Genomic DNA, 15,262 nt, shown 5'->3' with positions numbered 1-15,262 from the left:
CTGAACGGTATGTGGAATGAAGTGGGCGGGCATCGGGAGGCCACTATGGCACGGGGCAAGCACTATGGGCAGTCTATCTGAAGTATACCTGGCGTATAAGACGACCCCCCACTTGGAGGCATATTTTTCAGGGCCAAAAAATCGTCTTATACGCCGGCAAATACGGTAACCTTGAAAAGCATAAAAGAGAATTTATTTCTTTATTCTTAATTGACTTATTTATTTATTACCCCTACCAATCAGAGGTATCCATGGATAGCATTTGGATGTAGACTCCCAGTATGTTTTTTCTGCATAATATGTTTTTACGTAAATATGGGCGCACATCATACATTATTTTGAAAACAGATTTTTTCCCCCTCTGAATATACTCTGAATCCTTCTACTCCATCTTTAATAGGTGTATGGTTGTCCATTGCATGAGTGTATATCATAATTTAACCACTTTCTTCTTGTTGATATTTAAGTTCTCATTTTTTAATAATAAAAAACAGTATTGCAGTCATGAAAATTTCCTTAGGTCAAATGTCTAAACGTGCTCTTGCTGGGTCATTGTTAAGGCTTTGAGATACAGAACCAACTTGTTCCTCAAAGAATTGTATTAATTTATATTCTTAGCAAAGGTACACAAGTGTATCTCTCCCTACTGTGACCAATACTAAATAATGTCATTTAAAATTAACCTTTGACTTAGTTTGTTTGAAATTGGGGGAGCAAATCAAAAGCTTCTTAAATATATTTACTGACCATATTTCTCTCTTTATGTGTGAGTTGCCTGTTCATCTCTTTTGCCCATTTTTTAATTGGAATATTTGTCTTTTTCCTAATCATTTGCAAGAGCTCTTTGAAGATATTACCCTCTGACATAAGTGTAACAACTATGTTTCTGCACTATTATTTGCATTTTATGGAGTTTTTGACATATAGGTTTAAAAATTTTTTTATGTAGACATCACTATCCATCTTTTCTTTATGTATGCTGCCTTGTTGTATAAGTTTAGGAAGGGCTTCCCCACCCCAAATTTGATGGTTTATGTATATTTTCCTAGTTATTGTATGTTTTTATTTTTTACATTTAAATGCTTGGTATTGATTTGAAGTATGGCTCCAACTTCAGATTTTTCCCCCTAAATGATTAGTTGTTTATCCCAATTCCATTTATTGAAAACCCCATGCTTTCCCCTCTGATTTGAAATGCTATATTTATAAAATACTGAATCTTATAGAATTTGCATCTATTGTATTTGGGAATGTTCTATTTTGTTTCAATGTTTCATTTTTTTCCTGAGACAATCATTTTCCCTCATAATTTTACTTTTGCAAATATTCCCTTCTGTTTTATTCTTCCAGATGAGGCTTAGAATCATTTTTTCTGGTTTGTCAGAATTTCCCAAAATAATAGTGAGATTTTGATTAGCATTGTAATAGATGCATAAAGTAATCTAGGAAGAATTGATATTTAAAATACAGAATATTCTACCCTGGGACATATATATGATTTTCAAACCCTTCTTAAGTCTCTATATTGTTTTATAGTTTTCTCCTCATGAGACATACCATATTTTTTGGTTAGGTTTATTTCTGAAGTATTATGATTTTTTTCTGCTATAAATGGGATTTTACTCCCTTATAGTTTCTAAATGGTTATTGCTAACATTATATATAGAGAAACTTTTAAAGTAGATAGATAGATAGATAGATAGATAGATAATAGATATATAGATACTAGTCACCTTACTGAAGATTCTTATTCATTTTAACCAAGTTGTGTTGACTAAAGAGATAAGAGTGTAGATCATAATGGATGGCCATTTTTTTTTTCCTTGAAAGCATACTGCATTTATAAATAGTATCTATTCGTTCTGTACTGGCATCCTTAATTTTCTTTTCCCTGGTACTAAGATAAAACTTTCCTTGATTCTAAGATAAAATCGTGTAATGTTACTGTACAGAATGAGATATAAGCCAATCCTTGTATTCAAGTCACGGCCAATGCCTTCATATTAATGCCACTCAAATTTCAATAAAAGCCTATCAGATTTTCCTGATGATAAAGATGAAATATGGCGCTGCCTTGGGAGGATTTCTAGTGCCTAGGTTTTACCTTTGTTCTCATCTACTTGTCTTATAATACTGCCAGACATTGGCAACCCAAATCGATCTCTATCATCATCTAATATTCAGTAGTTTTTGACAATGCAGAAGCTGTGCACATGGAGTAGAAACACACACAAATAATTCTAGCTTTGGCCTTCAATAGAAGTATTGATTTTCATTCATACAACACAGCAATTTTGTGTGTGTCCACAGAGAACTTTGACAAAATTTGAGGGAAATTAAAACTTTGCAAGGACAAAGCCACCTTTTTTTCTTTTACATTGAAGGGCAAGGCTTTGTCATCCACGTGGAAAAATATAGTATGACAAAAAAGAAGAGAGTCATTAATTTTCATTTTCCTATAAGCATGTTTCGGATGATCTCAGTTAAATTAAAAAAGGTCATAGTTCCTAAGCACTTCCTTTTTCAGTCTTTAATTGCATTAATTAGTGCGATATATATAACAGCCCCCTCCCCCCAAAGGAGCTTTTGATAGCTGTGAGTGTCATAGCATCTGACAGTTCCAGGTCTTTCCATGACTTACAACGTCCCTGAACTACAGGCACCAAATGATCATAATTTAAATGTGGGGAAACTGAGGCCAGTTATCTCTACTGGATCAAAAAAATATGTCTCTCTTCACAAGGCCATCCCGTGTTCCTATTTTCTGGAATCTGTGCTTTCAGACCTATTTGTAGGAATATTTGGGTTTCTATTCGTGGAATTATTTTTGCAGCAGAATGAAGATTGGTGTTTTCCACTCCAGAGTCACTGGGAAAATTCATGCTCAGAGCCATGTGCACACAAGGCTTAACTCCAAGAGAACACACAGTGTGGACAAGATCTATCCTTAAATGAAATGTAGTTTAATAGAGACTTTCTTACCTAAAATTGGCTTCCACTCCAGACCATAGCTGTTGTGTGTCATGTTGTTATTCAAACTGTGCCCCCTGGAACAGCACACAAGACAAGTAGGGGCCGTCCATGGAAGCCATTAAGTCTTGCCCATTGCAGGATATTGGGTCATATTTGATTCTGTCCAAAACGTCCATTAAGACATTTGGTCCCTGATAGTATTTTTTAATGTATTAATCCTGGAAACCAAAAGTATAAATAAATGTTATGGGCTGTCTGAACCCAGGGACGTTTTCTAAGCGTGGACGTTTTTGACAGGAGCAAATATCTGCAAATTCTCTTGCCTATCTTGGATAGTCAGGATTGTTTTTTTGTTGTTTTTTTGTAAGATTTTCTTTGATCAAAAAGTTACCCTGCTATAAATATAATAAAAAGGAACAGTTGGAAACCTGGCCTGGTTTCACTCGGCAGACTTTCCATAATTAACTAGATAGCACCAACCCTTTGAGTAAGGTAGCATCTTTGCAAATGGCACACATCTTTCTCTCTAGCGTCTCTATCCTTAGCCAACCCCTTGATTCTCCAGCTAGCAACCCTGCCGCTCAACCTGAGGGTTTAGCTGTGTTTGCATGGTGTTTGCCATGGATCCCAAACCTGTCTTCATCAGATGTACAAGGGGAGCTTTTCAAAAAATACAGATTCTTCGCTCCCACCACAAATAAGAATCTTCAGGAGTAAGAAGTCTACACATTTTAAAGTCTCCCAGTAAGCAGACCTTCACACATATGCTTGCCAGAGAGCTAAAAGGAGGAGAGTGGGGACTTCGCGGGGCTTTCATCCTGCTTGCTAACAAGTGTTTGCATCTACGGCAGTGCTTCTCAAACTTGCACATGCATCTGAGTCACTTGGGATTACTCATTTCTAGCAAACTTCCTGATGCTGCTGATACTGCTGGTCCACGGACCACACTTGGAGTAGCAAAGCCCTAGTTCAAGGTATCTTAGCCATAGCACTATTGATATTTTGGGCTGGATAATTCTTTGCTGTGGGGGCTGTCCTGGACATTGTGGATGTTTAGGAAGCATCACTACCCTCCACCCACTAGATGCCAGGAGCACGCCCTCCTTATTTTTCTGTGTAGTCAGATTTCCCCTGAGGGGCAAAATCACCCCTGGTTGAGAATCACTGCCCTCGGTGACCTTGATCCTCAGCCAAGTTTAAGATCTATTATTAATTGTGATTTGTTTACATACTTACATTATTAAAAATCCATCCTCAGGGCTTATCGGCCCTTCCTAGAGTATAAGCACAAAAGGACAGAGGACTTATCTTATTCTCCACTATATTTGAAGCACCTAGCAGACCATTTAGTATATAGTAGATACGTAATAAATAATTGAATGAATGAATGAATGAAACCAGCCTGAGTAGCATATGAAGCTCATTCTTTGAGGCTACCTTTTTCTATTTTCTGTTAAGTAGACAGAAAAAGATTGTTTGGCCCAATTCTCTACAAATATTTTTATTGTGTTTTTCTCAATTCCTTGTTAAAGCCCTAAGTAGTCAGGTTCTCATGGGGCTAAAAAGTGCCTATTAAAGTTCTCATCTGACATGTTTTTTTCCTTGACAAAGTTCTCTCTGAAAGGAGACCCATCCCCCAAGCCCTCTGATGGCCAAGTCCAGAATAAACCCAAATCCTTTGTGGTTCTAAATTAAATTATCTCCTACAACTCAAAACCAGCTTCCTGTTCAGAGAGGGGCAAGGTCAGGCCTGAGCTCAGAATTCATCCTGGTCACCCACCTGTCTCGCATTTACCACATCCATTAATAACTGGTGTTACCATTTGAATGTTCCTGGGATGTACCTACTTCTCTTCATCGCCACAGCCACCTCCCGATTTCAGTCTAACATCTTCTCTAGCTTGTATTCCAAACCTCACCTAACTGGCCCTAAATTCATTTTGCTTCCCCATGCCCCCAATCCATCTTTGAGACTGCAGTCAATGTGGTATTATAAAATGCCTACCTGATCACATTAGTGCACAGCATACGAGTAGAACCCTTCTTGGCTTCTGTAGTAGGGTTCTCCAGAGAAAAAGAACCAACAAGAGATTTATAGATCTAGTTTTAAGGAATTAGCTCACAGGATTGTGGGGGCTGGCAAGTGTGAAGTTTGTAGGGCAGGCGGCAGGCTGGGAAGTCAGGCAAGAGGCTATGTTGTAGTCTTGAGTCTGGATTTTGCAGGACAGCAGGCTGGAAACAGGCAGAATTTCTGTGTCGCCATCTTTAGGAGAATTACTTCTACTCTGAGGAACCTCAGTCTTGGCTCTTAAGACCTTCAATTGGTTGGGTGAGGCCCACCCACCTTATGGAGGGTAATTTACTCAAAATCTGATTTAAATGTCAAGCTCATCTAAAAATACCTTGGCAGAAACATCTGTCCTGGTGTTTGACCAAAAACATGGGCACGTAGCTTAGCCAGGTTGACACGTAAAATTAACAAATTGAATTCCTTTTGCACATAGGTTAAAGGCCAGAATCCCAAACATGATGACAAAGCTCCGTGCGATCTAGCCCCTGTCTTCCTCCTCTTTGACTGTCTTCCTCTCAGTCTGTGTCCTGGTCACACTGGCCTCCCTTCAGTTCTTGGATATGCCATCTGCCTCCTGTTTCATGGCCAGTACACAGTTGCTCTCTCTGCCTGAAATGACTTGCTCCCAGCTCCCAGGGTGTGCGTGCACACACATACACACTGCCTAGGGAAGCTCTACTCAATCGTCCTTCAGGTCCTCTTTCAAATGCTACCTCTTCTGGGAAGAGTCCCCATACCAGACAGACGTCCATGTTTCTCTGTCACAAAATAACACGATGGGTAATGATGCATTTAGTTGGGTGATTATTTAATTAATATCTTTCTCTTCCTTTAGACAGTAAACTCCTTGAAGGCAGGGACTTGGTCTGTGTTGCCCACCAGGGTACCTCCAACACTCCTAGGTGTTGAGTGAGTCAACGATTTGGAAAAGAATAACTGGGCCCTGAATTTTATGTCTTCCGTTCCTTGGAGGACTCATTCTGCCGACGTGGGGCCTGCCCTCGCCTGTGGCTTCCCACATCATCTTTCCTGGTTCTCTTGCTCCTGGCTTTCCAGGTGCCCACTACTCCTCCTGGAGATGGGCCCACTAAGCAGAGAGGCTCCCGTGTCTGCCCACCACGTGGCTCGGGCTGAAAATCTGCCTGCATGAGCTTCGCCTCAGGCATCAGCTTCAGGCCGCGAAGACAAACACTTTAGACTTACTGACGTAGCCAGGCTTTTAACTGGAGGAAGAGGACTGGGGACTGTCACCCCTTCATGAGCCCTTATGTGCATATTTGCATATAAACACTTGTGGAGGCAAAGCTGCTGCCAGCCAATATGTTGGTGAGAAAATACTCACATTTTTACTCTCTTGAGTGGAAACCTAAATAAATAACGTCTCTAGACAGACAAGAATTTGCTCTGCCTTTTTCCCCTAATTCTTAAAATAATGGTTGACTTATCTAAGATCTAATCATTGTTAATATTTTCTTATGATCTTGTAAGTTTACAGACTATAAGCCAAGTGTCCAGGCTAAGTGTCTCTTAACCACCTTCCATCATGATAGATCAACCATTCCAAGATTGGGTGGCTTGTGTCCCATATACTGCAAAGCATCAATGAAAGGGGCCTAATGAAAATTTCAGATCTGTTAGATCCAACTGCTGTCCTTCAGCACATGCAATACATATATTAATAGTCTTGAATAGAATGCAAATCGCACTTTCCCTGTGACTTACATCCTAGTGGGAATATTTTATCTTCCTTCTAGCCAATCACCTAGTAGTAAAGGTTCCTCCCACTGAGTCAACTGGTGAACCATCTATGAAACTTCAGAGCACCAGGGGATGCAACTGTCCTGGATCCTTTTGGTAAAGGAAAAAACATTAATCTACATCTTTAAATCAGGCTTTTTCTCTTTGCATTTTAAAAATACAGTGTAAGTTATTTTATTCAGTAGCCCCCCCTTATCTGCAGAGGATACATCCAAGACCACCCCTCAGCCCCGTGGATGCCTGAAACTGCAGATAGCACTAAACTATGTGTTTTACTATACATACATACCTATGATAAAGTTTAATTTATAAATTAGGCCCAGGAAGAGATTAACAATAACTAATAATAAAATAGAATAACTATAACAATATACTATAAGAAAGTTATATGAATGTGGTCTCTCTCGCAAACTGATTGTACTGTACTCACCATTCTTCCTATGACGATGTGAAATGACACAAGGCCTACGAGATGAGATGAAGTGAGGTCCTCAGACCAGCACACAATTTAAAACTTATGAATTGTTTATCTCTGGAATTTTCCATGTAATATTTTGAGAACACTGTTGACCATGGGCAACTGAAACCATGGAACGCAAAAGCATAGGTAAAGCGGGGCTACTGTATGGTGAAGGTCAGCGATTTTAGAAGTTCCACAATTTTGTCCCTGCATTTGGGGCAGGAATAAATAAGATGGCAAACAAATGGGTCTCACAGGAGGTGAACTCGATTATTCTTTCAAGAAAAGAGGATGACTTATTTTTTGGAGAGTGGCTTTGAACTAGGTATATATTAACAGACAACTTACAACTTTAGTCAACGGGCAGTTTTGTGTCCTGGAACTCACACTGACCAGCCCTCTCCCTCTCTGCCCAGTTCCCCGAATTTTTTGCCCGTAGGCTCATTGTGAGGTGAATGCTAAACCAAGATTCTGTTACTATATCTGCTGCAACAATTTGGGGTGGGGAGAGGTATGAAGAAAAAGACCATTTTAAGCTTTTAAGTTTTCTTTTAAAATGCTTGTGTATAAAAATGTCCTTGAAAAAGACTCATATAAACATGCAGAGCTGTTATAGGTTCCCCCGCCCCAAGTTCTAGTGATCTTTAACCGTTCGCTATTGCAGACCTCAATTATTCTTTTTCAACAACTGTATTTAAACCACAAAGAGCAGCCCTAACAAGCAGAGGCACAGTTGTTGCCAACAACAAAACCCAAAGCCAAAAACATAAGTAACTGAGGAATAGACCAGGAACGCCACCTCCTGCACCCCTGACGCCAGCCGCGGGTGCTTGTCATCCCCAGGGAGAGAAGCAGATGCCACGAAGACTGTTGGCGCCAGTCTGAACGTTTAAAGAGAGACATCTTTTGTCCTCAGGTGGGTTTCCAGGCCTCATTAGTCACATCCGCCCTGGCGCAGGCGTGCCTGGGAGCTGCTGGTCTGCAGAGGCTACTGAAGGGAGTACATGCAAGAAACAGCGACTGTGGGTGGCCCTGAGGGAGCTAGTTGCCCGTCTTGCCCAGCCCTCCGAGGTGACACTGACCAGCTGTATGAGATGGGTCTCTGGACCAGCAGTGGCTATGGACATGTTTGAGGCGCGACAGCCTCAGTAGGACCTTGTGACAGGCGTTCCTGGGGAGGGCGGAGTCACCGGGCAGTGTGACTGACAGGTGGGCGTGGAGGAGTTAGGACACCAGTCCTGTGCATCCGGAATCGTTGCTTCCTATCTGCCAGGACAATTGGCCTTCCATTCAGCAGGTTATTCTTGAGGACCTACTGCGTGCTAGATGCTGGGAAAATGAAAGTGGGGAAGGCATTGCCCCTGCCCTGGAGCAGCATCAGGGGGGAGCCAGGAAAGCCGATCCTTGTGCTGGACGCGTTCGCAGAGGTCCAAGTCTTCCCTCCAGCCTGTGACTACCACCAGCAGAGAAACAAATCTGTGTAGTTCTTGCCGCACCTCCGGCTCCCAGCACGGGGCTGGCACTGAACAGCATAATACAGAGCTATTGACTCGATAAATAAATGAGCTCAGTACAGTGAGAGCCCAAAGGAGGAAATAAGGAACTCTGCTTTCGCAGTGTTTCCACAGAGAAGCTGGAGCCTGACCTAAAGGATAAGGGTTATCTACACGGATAGGCTCAGATGGGGAAGATGTCAAGTGCAGACGCCTCGGAGTATGTAAGAACATTGCCTGCCTGTTCAGGGAGCTCGGGAGGCCGCTGTGCTTCGAGCACAGGCTCTGTGTAAGATTGTGCTACAAGAAAAGAGGGGCCGCCAGGTGCATGGAGGCCCCACGTTTCTTAGTCAGACTTGCATTTAGCAAGTGGGCTCTGAAGGCTGTAAGGAGAGCAGACGGGCATGGGGTGGCTGGGTTACTCACCAAAGAGCCCAGCAGGACCCCGTGCTGGTCCCTCCCCACAAGACATCTGTGCTCACTTATGGGTCCTCCACTGCCTCTGGCACGGTATTTTGTTTGTAGTGAATACTTTATAAATATCAATTGACTGTTTTATATTTAGCTCTGTGGCCCTTCAGTCACTCAACGATGGCATAGCTAGACCCTGAATCCAGGTTTTCTGATTCTTCCATTTCTCCAAATATTTAATCAAAGAGTGTGTGGGTTTAGTTTCATTCGTGTCAGTTTACCATGTCTGTTGAATTCTAGCCTTCAGCTCACTTTGTGTCGAAGGTTTAATCTTTCGAAAATGTACTTGGGAACTTTGAGATCATAGAGCTTGTCTTAAGGAGTGCTGGCAAATACTCACTTTTTCATCATTGCCCCTCGGAAGTCGGCTTTTTTAGTAGTCGTTCTAGTGTGGATAAGTTTGTCATCCCTGCTTTTTCAACTATTTTCCTCGACAAATCAGTTTTTAAACTTTTCTGATGAAATTGACACAAATATTATTGATTAGATTCTTATTTTTAAACCTATATCTGACTTTCTAGTTTTTCTACCCATGTTTGCAAGAGCTAAATAGAATTCACAGCTGACATAAGGCCAGGGAGGCACCAGGTCATAATTAATTTAGGCCTCAGTGGCACCCATTTGGCACCCGTAGAGATCTGACCTTATCCTTGATGTGTTCAAAGCCAGTTATTTTTACCCTGATGCTCAGGGAAGTACACAGTCACGTGGTCTATTTTCTCCTTATTACAGCATCTGTTGAGATGCCTTCCTCTTCCCAGTGTATATGCTTCGAGAGCTGGGTGCCTCTCCAGATGCTGAATTCACCTGGGGTTACCAGGCACGGGGGGCATATGCCAAGAGAGGGTGTCCTGCTTGGCAAGATCACCCAGCATTCTTGGGATGGCCCCATAGCTGTTTATTCTGAGTAGGAAGGTTGTCCTCACACAAAGGTGAAGTACAAAGGCTGCTCTTCCGTCTCCATTTCTCTGCCCTCCATACTGCCTTCTGTCCCTCACCTGTCCCTGAACTCTCCATCCCCCCACTTCTACGACCTTCTACAACTTATGGTTACAATGAATAGTAATCGCTCAGAATGTTCCCTTACCAGTGAGGCTGATATTTGCACAAATACCAAAGCCTTAGGCTAAAAGGCCAGGGGCAGATTTCAGGCCTCTCACAGCCCCTTAGAGAAGATTGGGGTAGAGCGGCGCTGAAATCATGACGTTGGGATTGTGGATTCTGTCAGTGAGTGACAGCAGCCCTGCTGGGGGGCAGAGGGTGCCGCCGGCTGTCCGAACCACCAGGCTCTCCGTGGGAAAATGCTTGGGTAGCTGGGAGTGATGTGTGAAGCGGCCCTTTCAGGGGAGCAAAGCTGAGTTCTCTTAGTTCTTTATCACACACGTGAGTGTATTTGGATACATAACAAAAAGGAATGTGAGAGTCAGAAGCGGGTGTGCTGTGTGGACCGGGTGTATTCACAGGCACCCAGGGCGGGGTTCTCAAACTTTCAGGTGCGCGAACCCCAGGGAATCTCATAAGTCGGGTGGCTCTGACTTAATGGGTCTGCGGAAGGGTCCATGAATTAGGGGAGTTTTAAGAGCTCCCTGGGTGATTCTAAGGGGGAAGAACCAACCTGTAAGATAAAATAAAACTTTTTAAAAAATAGATATATTTGTATTTTCTTCAACATTTAAAAAACTGATTCTAAAATATAAGATGCTGGTCAGAAAACAAAACATAGAAATTATTTTTAAAGATATATATATATATTTCCCCCATTCAAAACCTGGTATTTTTGAGGGGGCCAATGGGCAAACCGGGCAGAGTCTTGAGCTGGATTTGGAGTACACCATAGAAGAAGAAAAGTGTTTCTGAAAGTAAATATCACCCACCGTATTAATTAGGACAACGCTAGCTGCTGTAACAAAATAAACCCAAGTCTTCAGCAATTTAACACTAGGAATTTGGCGCTCATGTAACAGTATGGCCTAGTTAAGCAGTCTCAGGGGCAGTCTTCCTATGCTTGGTCATGCGGGGTCCCCAGTTTGTAGCTCCAAGGCGGCCAGGGAGTGGGAGTAGGGAGAGTGGGCGGGGCATCGTGTTATCTCACCCCATTGGTCAGAGCTCAGTACGTGCCACCGATGTGGACTAGTAAGCACAGCCCTGAGCCCAAGCAAAGAGCGCCAAGGTTGTGGGACAGCACGTTTTTGTGTCTGGTGTCAGGAGCCTCCCAAAAAGGCACAGGTGACCGGAGGCTGGGTGTGGGAACTGCACTTGGAAATGCCGACCCCAGGCTGTCTAGGTGTGAGGGCCTGCAGAGATTAAGTGCTATGTTAAGAGCATGCACTCTTTTTCTTTTCTCCACAGATATCGCAAACGGCACCAGTTCAGGGGGGTACCGCCCGCCTCCCAGAACCAAAGAAGTAATCATCAATGGCCAGACTGTGAAACTTAAATATTGTTTCACCTGCAAGATTTTCCGGCCCCCTCGCGCCTCTCATTGTAGCCTTTGCGATAACTGCGTAGGTGAGTAAAAGCTGAAATCGCCTCTGTTCCACCTCTAAGGCTTGTGCTAAAATGTCTGTAGCTGATGGAGAGCTGAATGCCTTTTAATAGACCTGAGTTAGAGTCAGCATGTGTGTCTCTTGAATGCTTTGAAACTGAACAATTCAATAATAGTTAATATTGCAACATATCTGCCTCCTGCCACTGATCCGGTTCACCAAGCCTGGCGTTACACTTAATAATTTTTTACTTTTTATACCCTGTACCACCCCCTCTACCAATACAACGCCCAAGGCCTTCTTCTCCAGGAGCACACACACCAGAGTGGGGAACCTTTGTTCCCTGGAGCTGCCAGATCAGCAGACCCTTGAAATAAAATGATTTCACCCTAGGTCCCTCCATTGCCCAGTGAGCTAGCCCCGCGTGTAACCAGATGTGTTTTGTGCTGCTCTTCCAACTCCTTGAGGGATGTTTGGCGTGGGGAGCCAGAGGCCTTTGAAGCATAAGGAGAGGAAAGGAAGCAGAGGCCAGAGACCGCTGGGCCTGCAGTTAGGGTTGTCACCCTTCCCAGAGACGGCCAAGACCTCCCCTCTCTGTCTCCTTGCTTTTCGTGGGACAGACGAGGGAAGCAGGCAGAGCAGGCACCATGGAGCAAGGACCCCTTGGTCCTCAGTTGTGAAACTTGGACCACCACCTACCCAGCACAGGATTTCTACAACTGCCGTGGGTCCCAGCCCCTTGGAATTCTTTGGCAATTGCTCCCTGTCACTGCACACTGAGAGCTGCTGCCCACACCCACAAACCACCTTCTTCCCTGGGCTGGAGCTTCCTAGAGATGAGGTTGGCTAATAGGGGGCAGAAGACCCGAGGAACAGGAAGGGTAGTAAGAAACAGACGGAGGCATTGCCACCCCGGGGAAGGCCCTCATTTCTTCAGCCCCAGAGCCTGCCCCTGAGAGACAGAACCAAGGGTATTCCTGGGGGAATGGGCCTGGAAATTCCCTGTTATCTTATACCGGAGAGGATAGAAAGCCTCAGAACAAATCTCTTTCCCACAGTGACACATTATTGATTGCCCACACTCTTTTGGAGTCTACTAGAATTTGTAGTCTCCATTGTTCTTGAGGAAAATAAAATGTTAGACTTCCTGCTGTGCAAAGCAGTTTTCCTTTTTGTTTGTCTGAAATTTATTCTAACTTTAGTAAATCTACAATTTGTTAGAAAGTCCATGATTTCCCCATCAGGCCTTGTTTGGGTTTTATTAACTTAGATAAATTACTTTTAGCCTTCGTCTCCCAGTGGAACAGCATGGCACTCCGTTCAGCCTTTCTCGGGTAGTATAATAAGTAGCCTATAGTTAAGAGCCTGAAGCCTGGTACCGCGTGGCCTGGGTGCAGATACTAGCTTTGTGACTCGGACAAGCTTCTTTAACTCTCTATGCCTTGGTATTCCCATCTCTGCAATAGGGTCACAGCAGTCCCTACCTCATGGGTTGGTAAGAGTAAATGATTGAACACGCATAACGCACTTAGAATAGTGCCTGGCGTACAGCAAATGCTCTGTGATTGTCAATGCAATTATTGTTTTTACTACTGCTACCTTGATATTTTTGAATGGCTTTCTCTGGGCAATTTCTTGATCTGCTGTAGCCTTTGGCAGGTAGGATAAACAAACTATACCTGGTCCTCTATGTGAGGGCACATCACGGTTTCTACAAGGACACATGACAGCCTTTGTTTGACTTCTGATACCCTCCCTGGTGACTCGGCCCCAGTGGCCATCCCATGCCCATCACAAGGACACTTTTAAGCCAGAACAGCACAGTGCCTTAAATATCTCCAGGGGAAGAATCTAGAGGGATTCTCAGGACCCTTTCTCTGGTTGTAATTTTGATATTTATGTGGTGGAATGTTATACAATGGAGTAGTATGTAACGTACACTTTTTCACATAAAAATGTCTGTTATTTTGTGTGCTTTCTTCTGGAGGTTTACTGACTTATTCCAGTTGGCATTTATAGGTAGGCAGTGGTTAACTAGAAACCTGAAGTGGTCACTGGGTATTTTCTTCTCTTTATCATTTATAAAAATGTTTACCAATACTAGACACCAGACTATTTCTATTCATTCATTGGTATCAGTTGGTCTCAACCCTGTTTCCTGTCTCTAGGCTACATTCATAATCACGATAAACTTTCCTCTCCACCTCATAGTGTTTTAAAATTCCCTTTGTATTACTGTCAAACACTTCCTAAAAGTTCATATAATTCTCTCATTTGTTGCCTCCATTGCCCTTAGGTTTATGTGTTCCTTAAAGAACCTTGATGAATTAATTACCACAAGTAGATATGAACCCCAGTGCATGGTGTACTTCCCCTCTGGCATAACTGTTTAGGAGAGCATCCTTTCTTATAGAAACTGCCAGCTGAGAAAATTAGAGCCGCTGGTGGGTAATATCCAGGAGGCTTCTGCAACCTTCCTCGTAAATCCTTGTCACAGTGGCAGTGCAGCACTCCACAGCCAAGCCTGTGGCGTCCTGTAACGGGAGACGCAGAACAGCGAAGGGAGAGGAGAGGAAGGGGGAGGGTTTGGGGCTGGGCTCAACAGGAGGAACACTGGACAGAAAGCACGTTGCCGACAGCTGCCACTAAGCATCGGTTGATGGTCGAAGGGCTGGAGCTCGGCAAACCCGATCAGGGCCCCACTCTCCAGGTGAGTGAAGCAGTGTAGGGCTGATTTAACATAAAGCTCCTCACAGCACTCCTGGAAAAACCACACAGTGATTCAAACCTACACAGCTTTGCTTTTCCAGTTCATTATGCTGCATTTGGGCCTTTGGTGGGACCCATTAGCAGACTAGCGAATTGGACCTTCTGCATTCAGGAAATAGAGTAGAAAGCAGATGTCTCCAACTGGGATGTGTAATTGCAGAGTTGGCCACTATGTTGTTTTGAGGTAGAACGTTTTGGTTGAAAGAATTCTGCTTTTTGCAGCCAGGGCGAAACATCCAATGATGTGCTGAAAGCCAGAGTTGGCACATGTGGCTTTTCTTCCTTTAGTAACAAGTGGGTTGGTGTTGGTACTCCCTGGGCACACAGATAAATACCCCTTTGTGCTGGGAGAGGAGAAAGGAAAATGTAGTTTCCCAGGTAGTTCAAAAGAGTATTTTTCTTTGTTTAAGGAGTTTGAAATGAGAGCAACGTCTTATGGAGTTTGTAGTCTTAGCTGAGGACTGAGGAAAAGCTTTCTTGGGGAACAAACTTGGTTGCAAATATAGAACCGATTAGCAGAGCCTGGTGGTTGGGACATGGCTCTAAGGACACACAGATCCAGGATGAATCTTCATCCAGTCATTGGATAATATTGGAACCTGGGCAGGGTATCTGACTGCCCTCAGCTGTTTCTGCATCTGTGATATGGGGTGACCCTAGGACTACCTCATAGGTTTCTTTGAAGGATTAGGTGCAATGGTGCCCAGCAAGCACCCAGTACAGCCCTGGTGCCCACTGAGGGCTCAGGAAGTTCTTGTCATTAGTGCTATTATCCTGAGTC

At 43.4% G+C, this 15,262-nt stretch overlaps 1 protein-coding gene across 3 annotated transcripts in view; it reads left to right on the top strand.

Annotated features, from left to right (window-relative positions):
• The window catches only part of ZDHHC14 (zDHHC palmitoyltransferase 14), a 277,548-nt gene that overhangs the window by 189,628 nt on the left and 72,658 nt on the right, over positions 1–15,262 (top strand). For all 3 annotated transcript variants that reach the window (XM_019644170.1, XM_019644169.1, XM_019644168.1), the window contains exon 3: positions 11,576–11,734. In XM_019644170.1, the coding sequence (XP_019499715.1) occupies positions 11,576–11,734 (159 nt within the window). The remainder of the gene's footprint in view (positions 1–11,575; positions 11,735–15,262) is intronic.

The sequence above is a fragment of the Hipposideros armiger genome, unplaced genomic scaffold, assembly GCF_001890085.2.
Source record: "Hipposideros armiger isolate ML-2016 unplaced genomic scaffold, ASM189008v1 scaffold_86, whole genome shotgun sequence".
In the NCBI taxonomy this organism is placed as follows: domain Eukaryota; kingdom Metazoa; phylum Chordata; class Mammalia; order Chiroptera; family Hipposideridae; genus Hipposideros; species Hipposideros armiger.
Note: the sequence above shows the minus strand (reverse complement) of the source record. Positions and strands in the feature narration are given on the sequence as shown.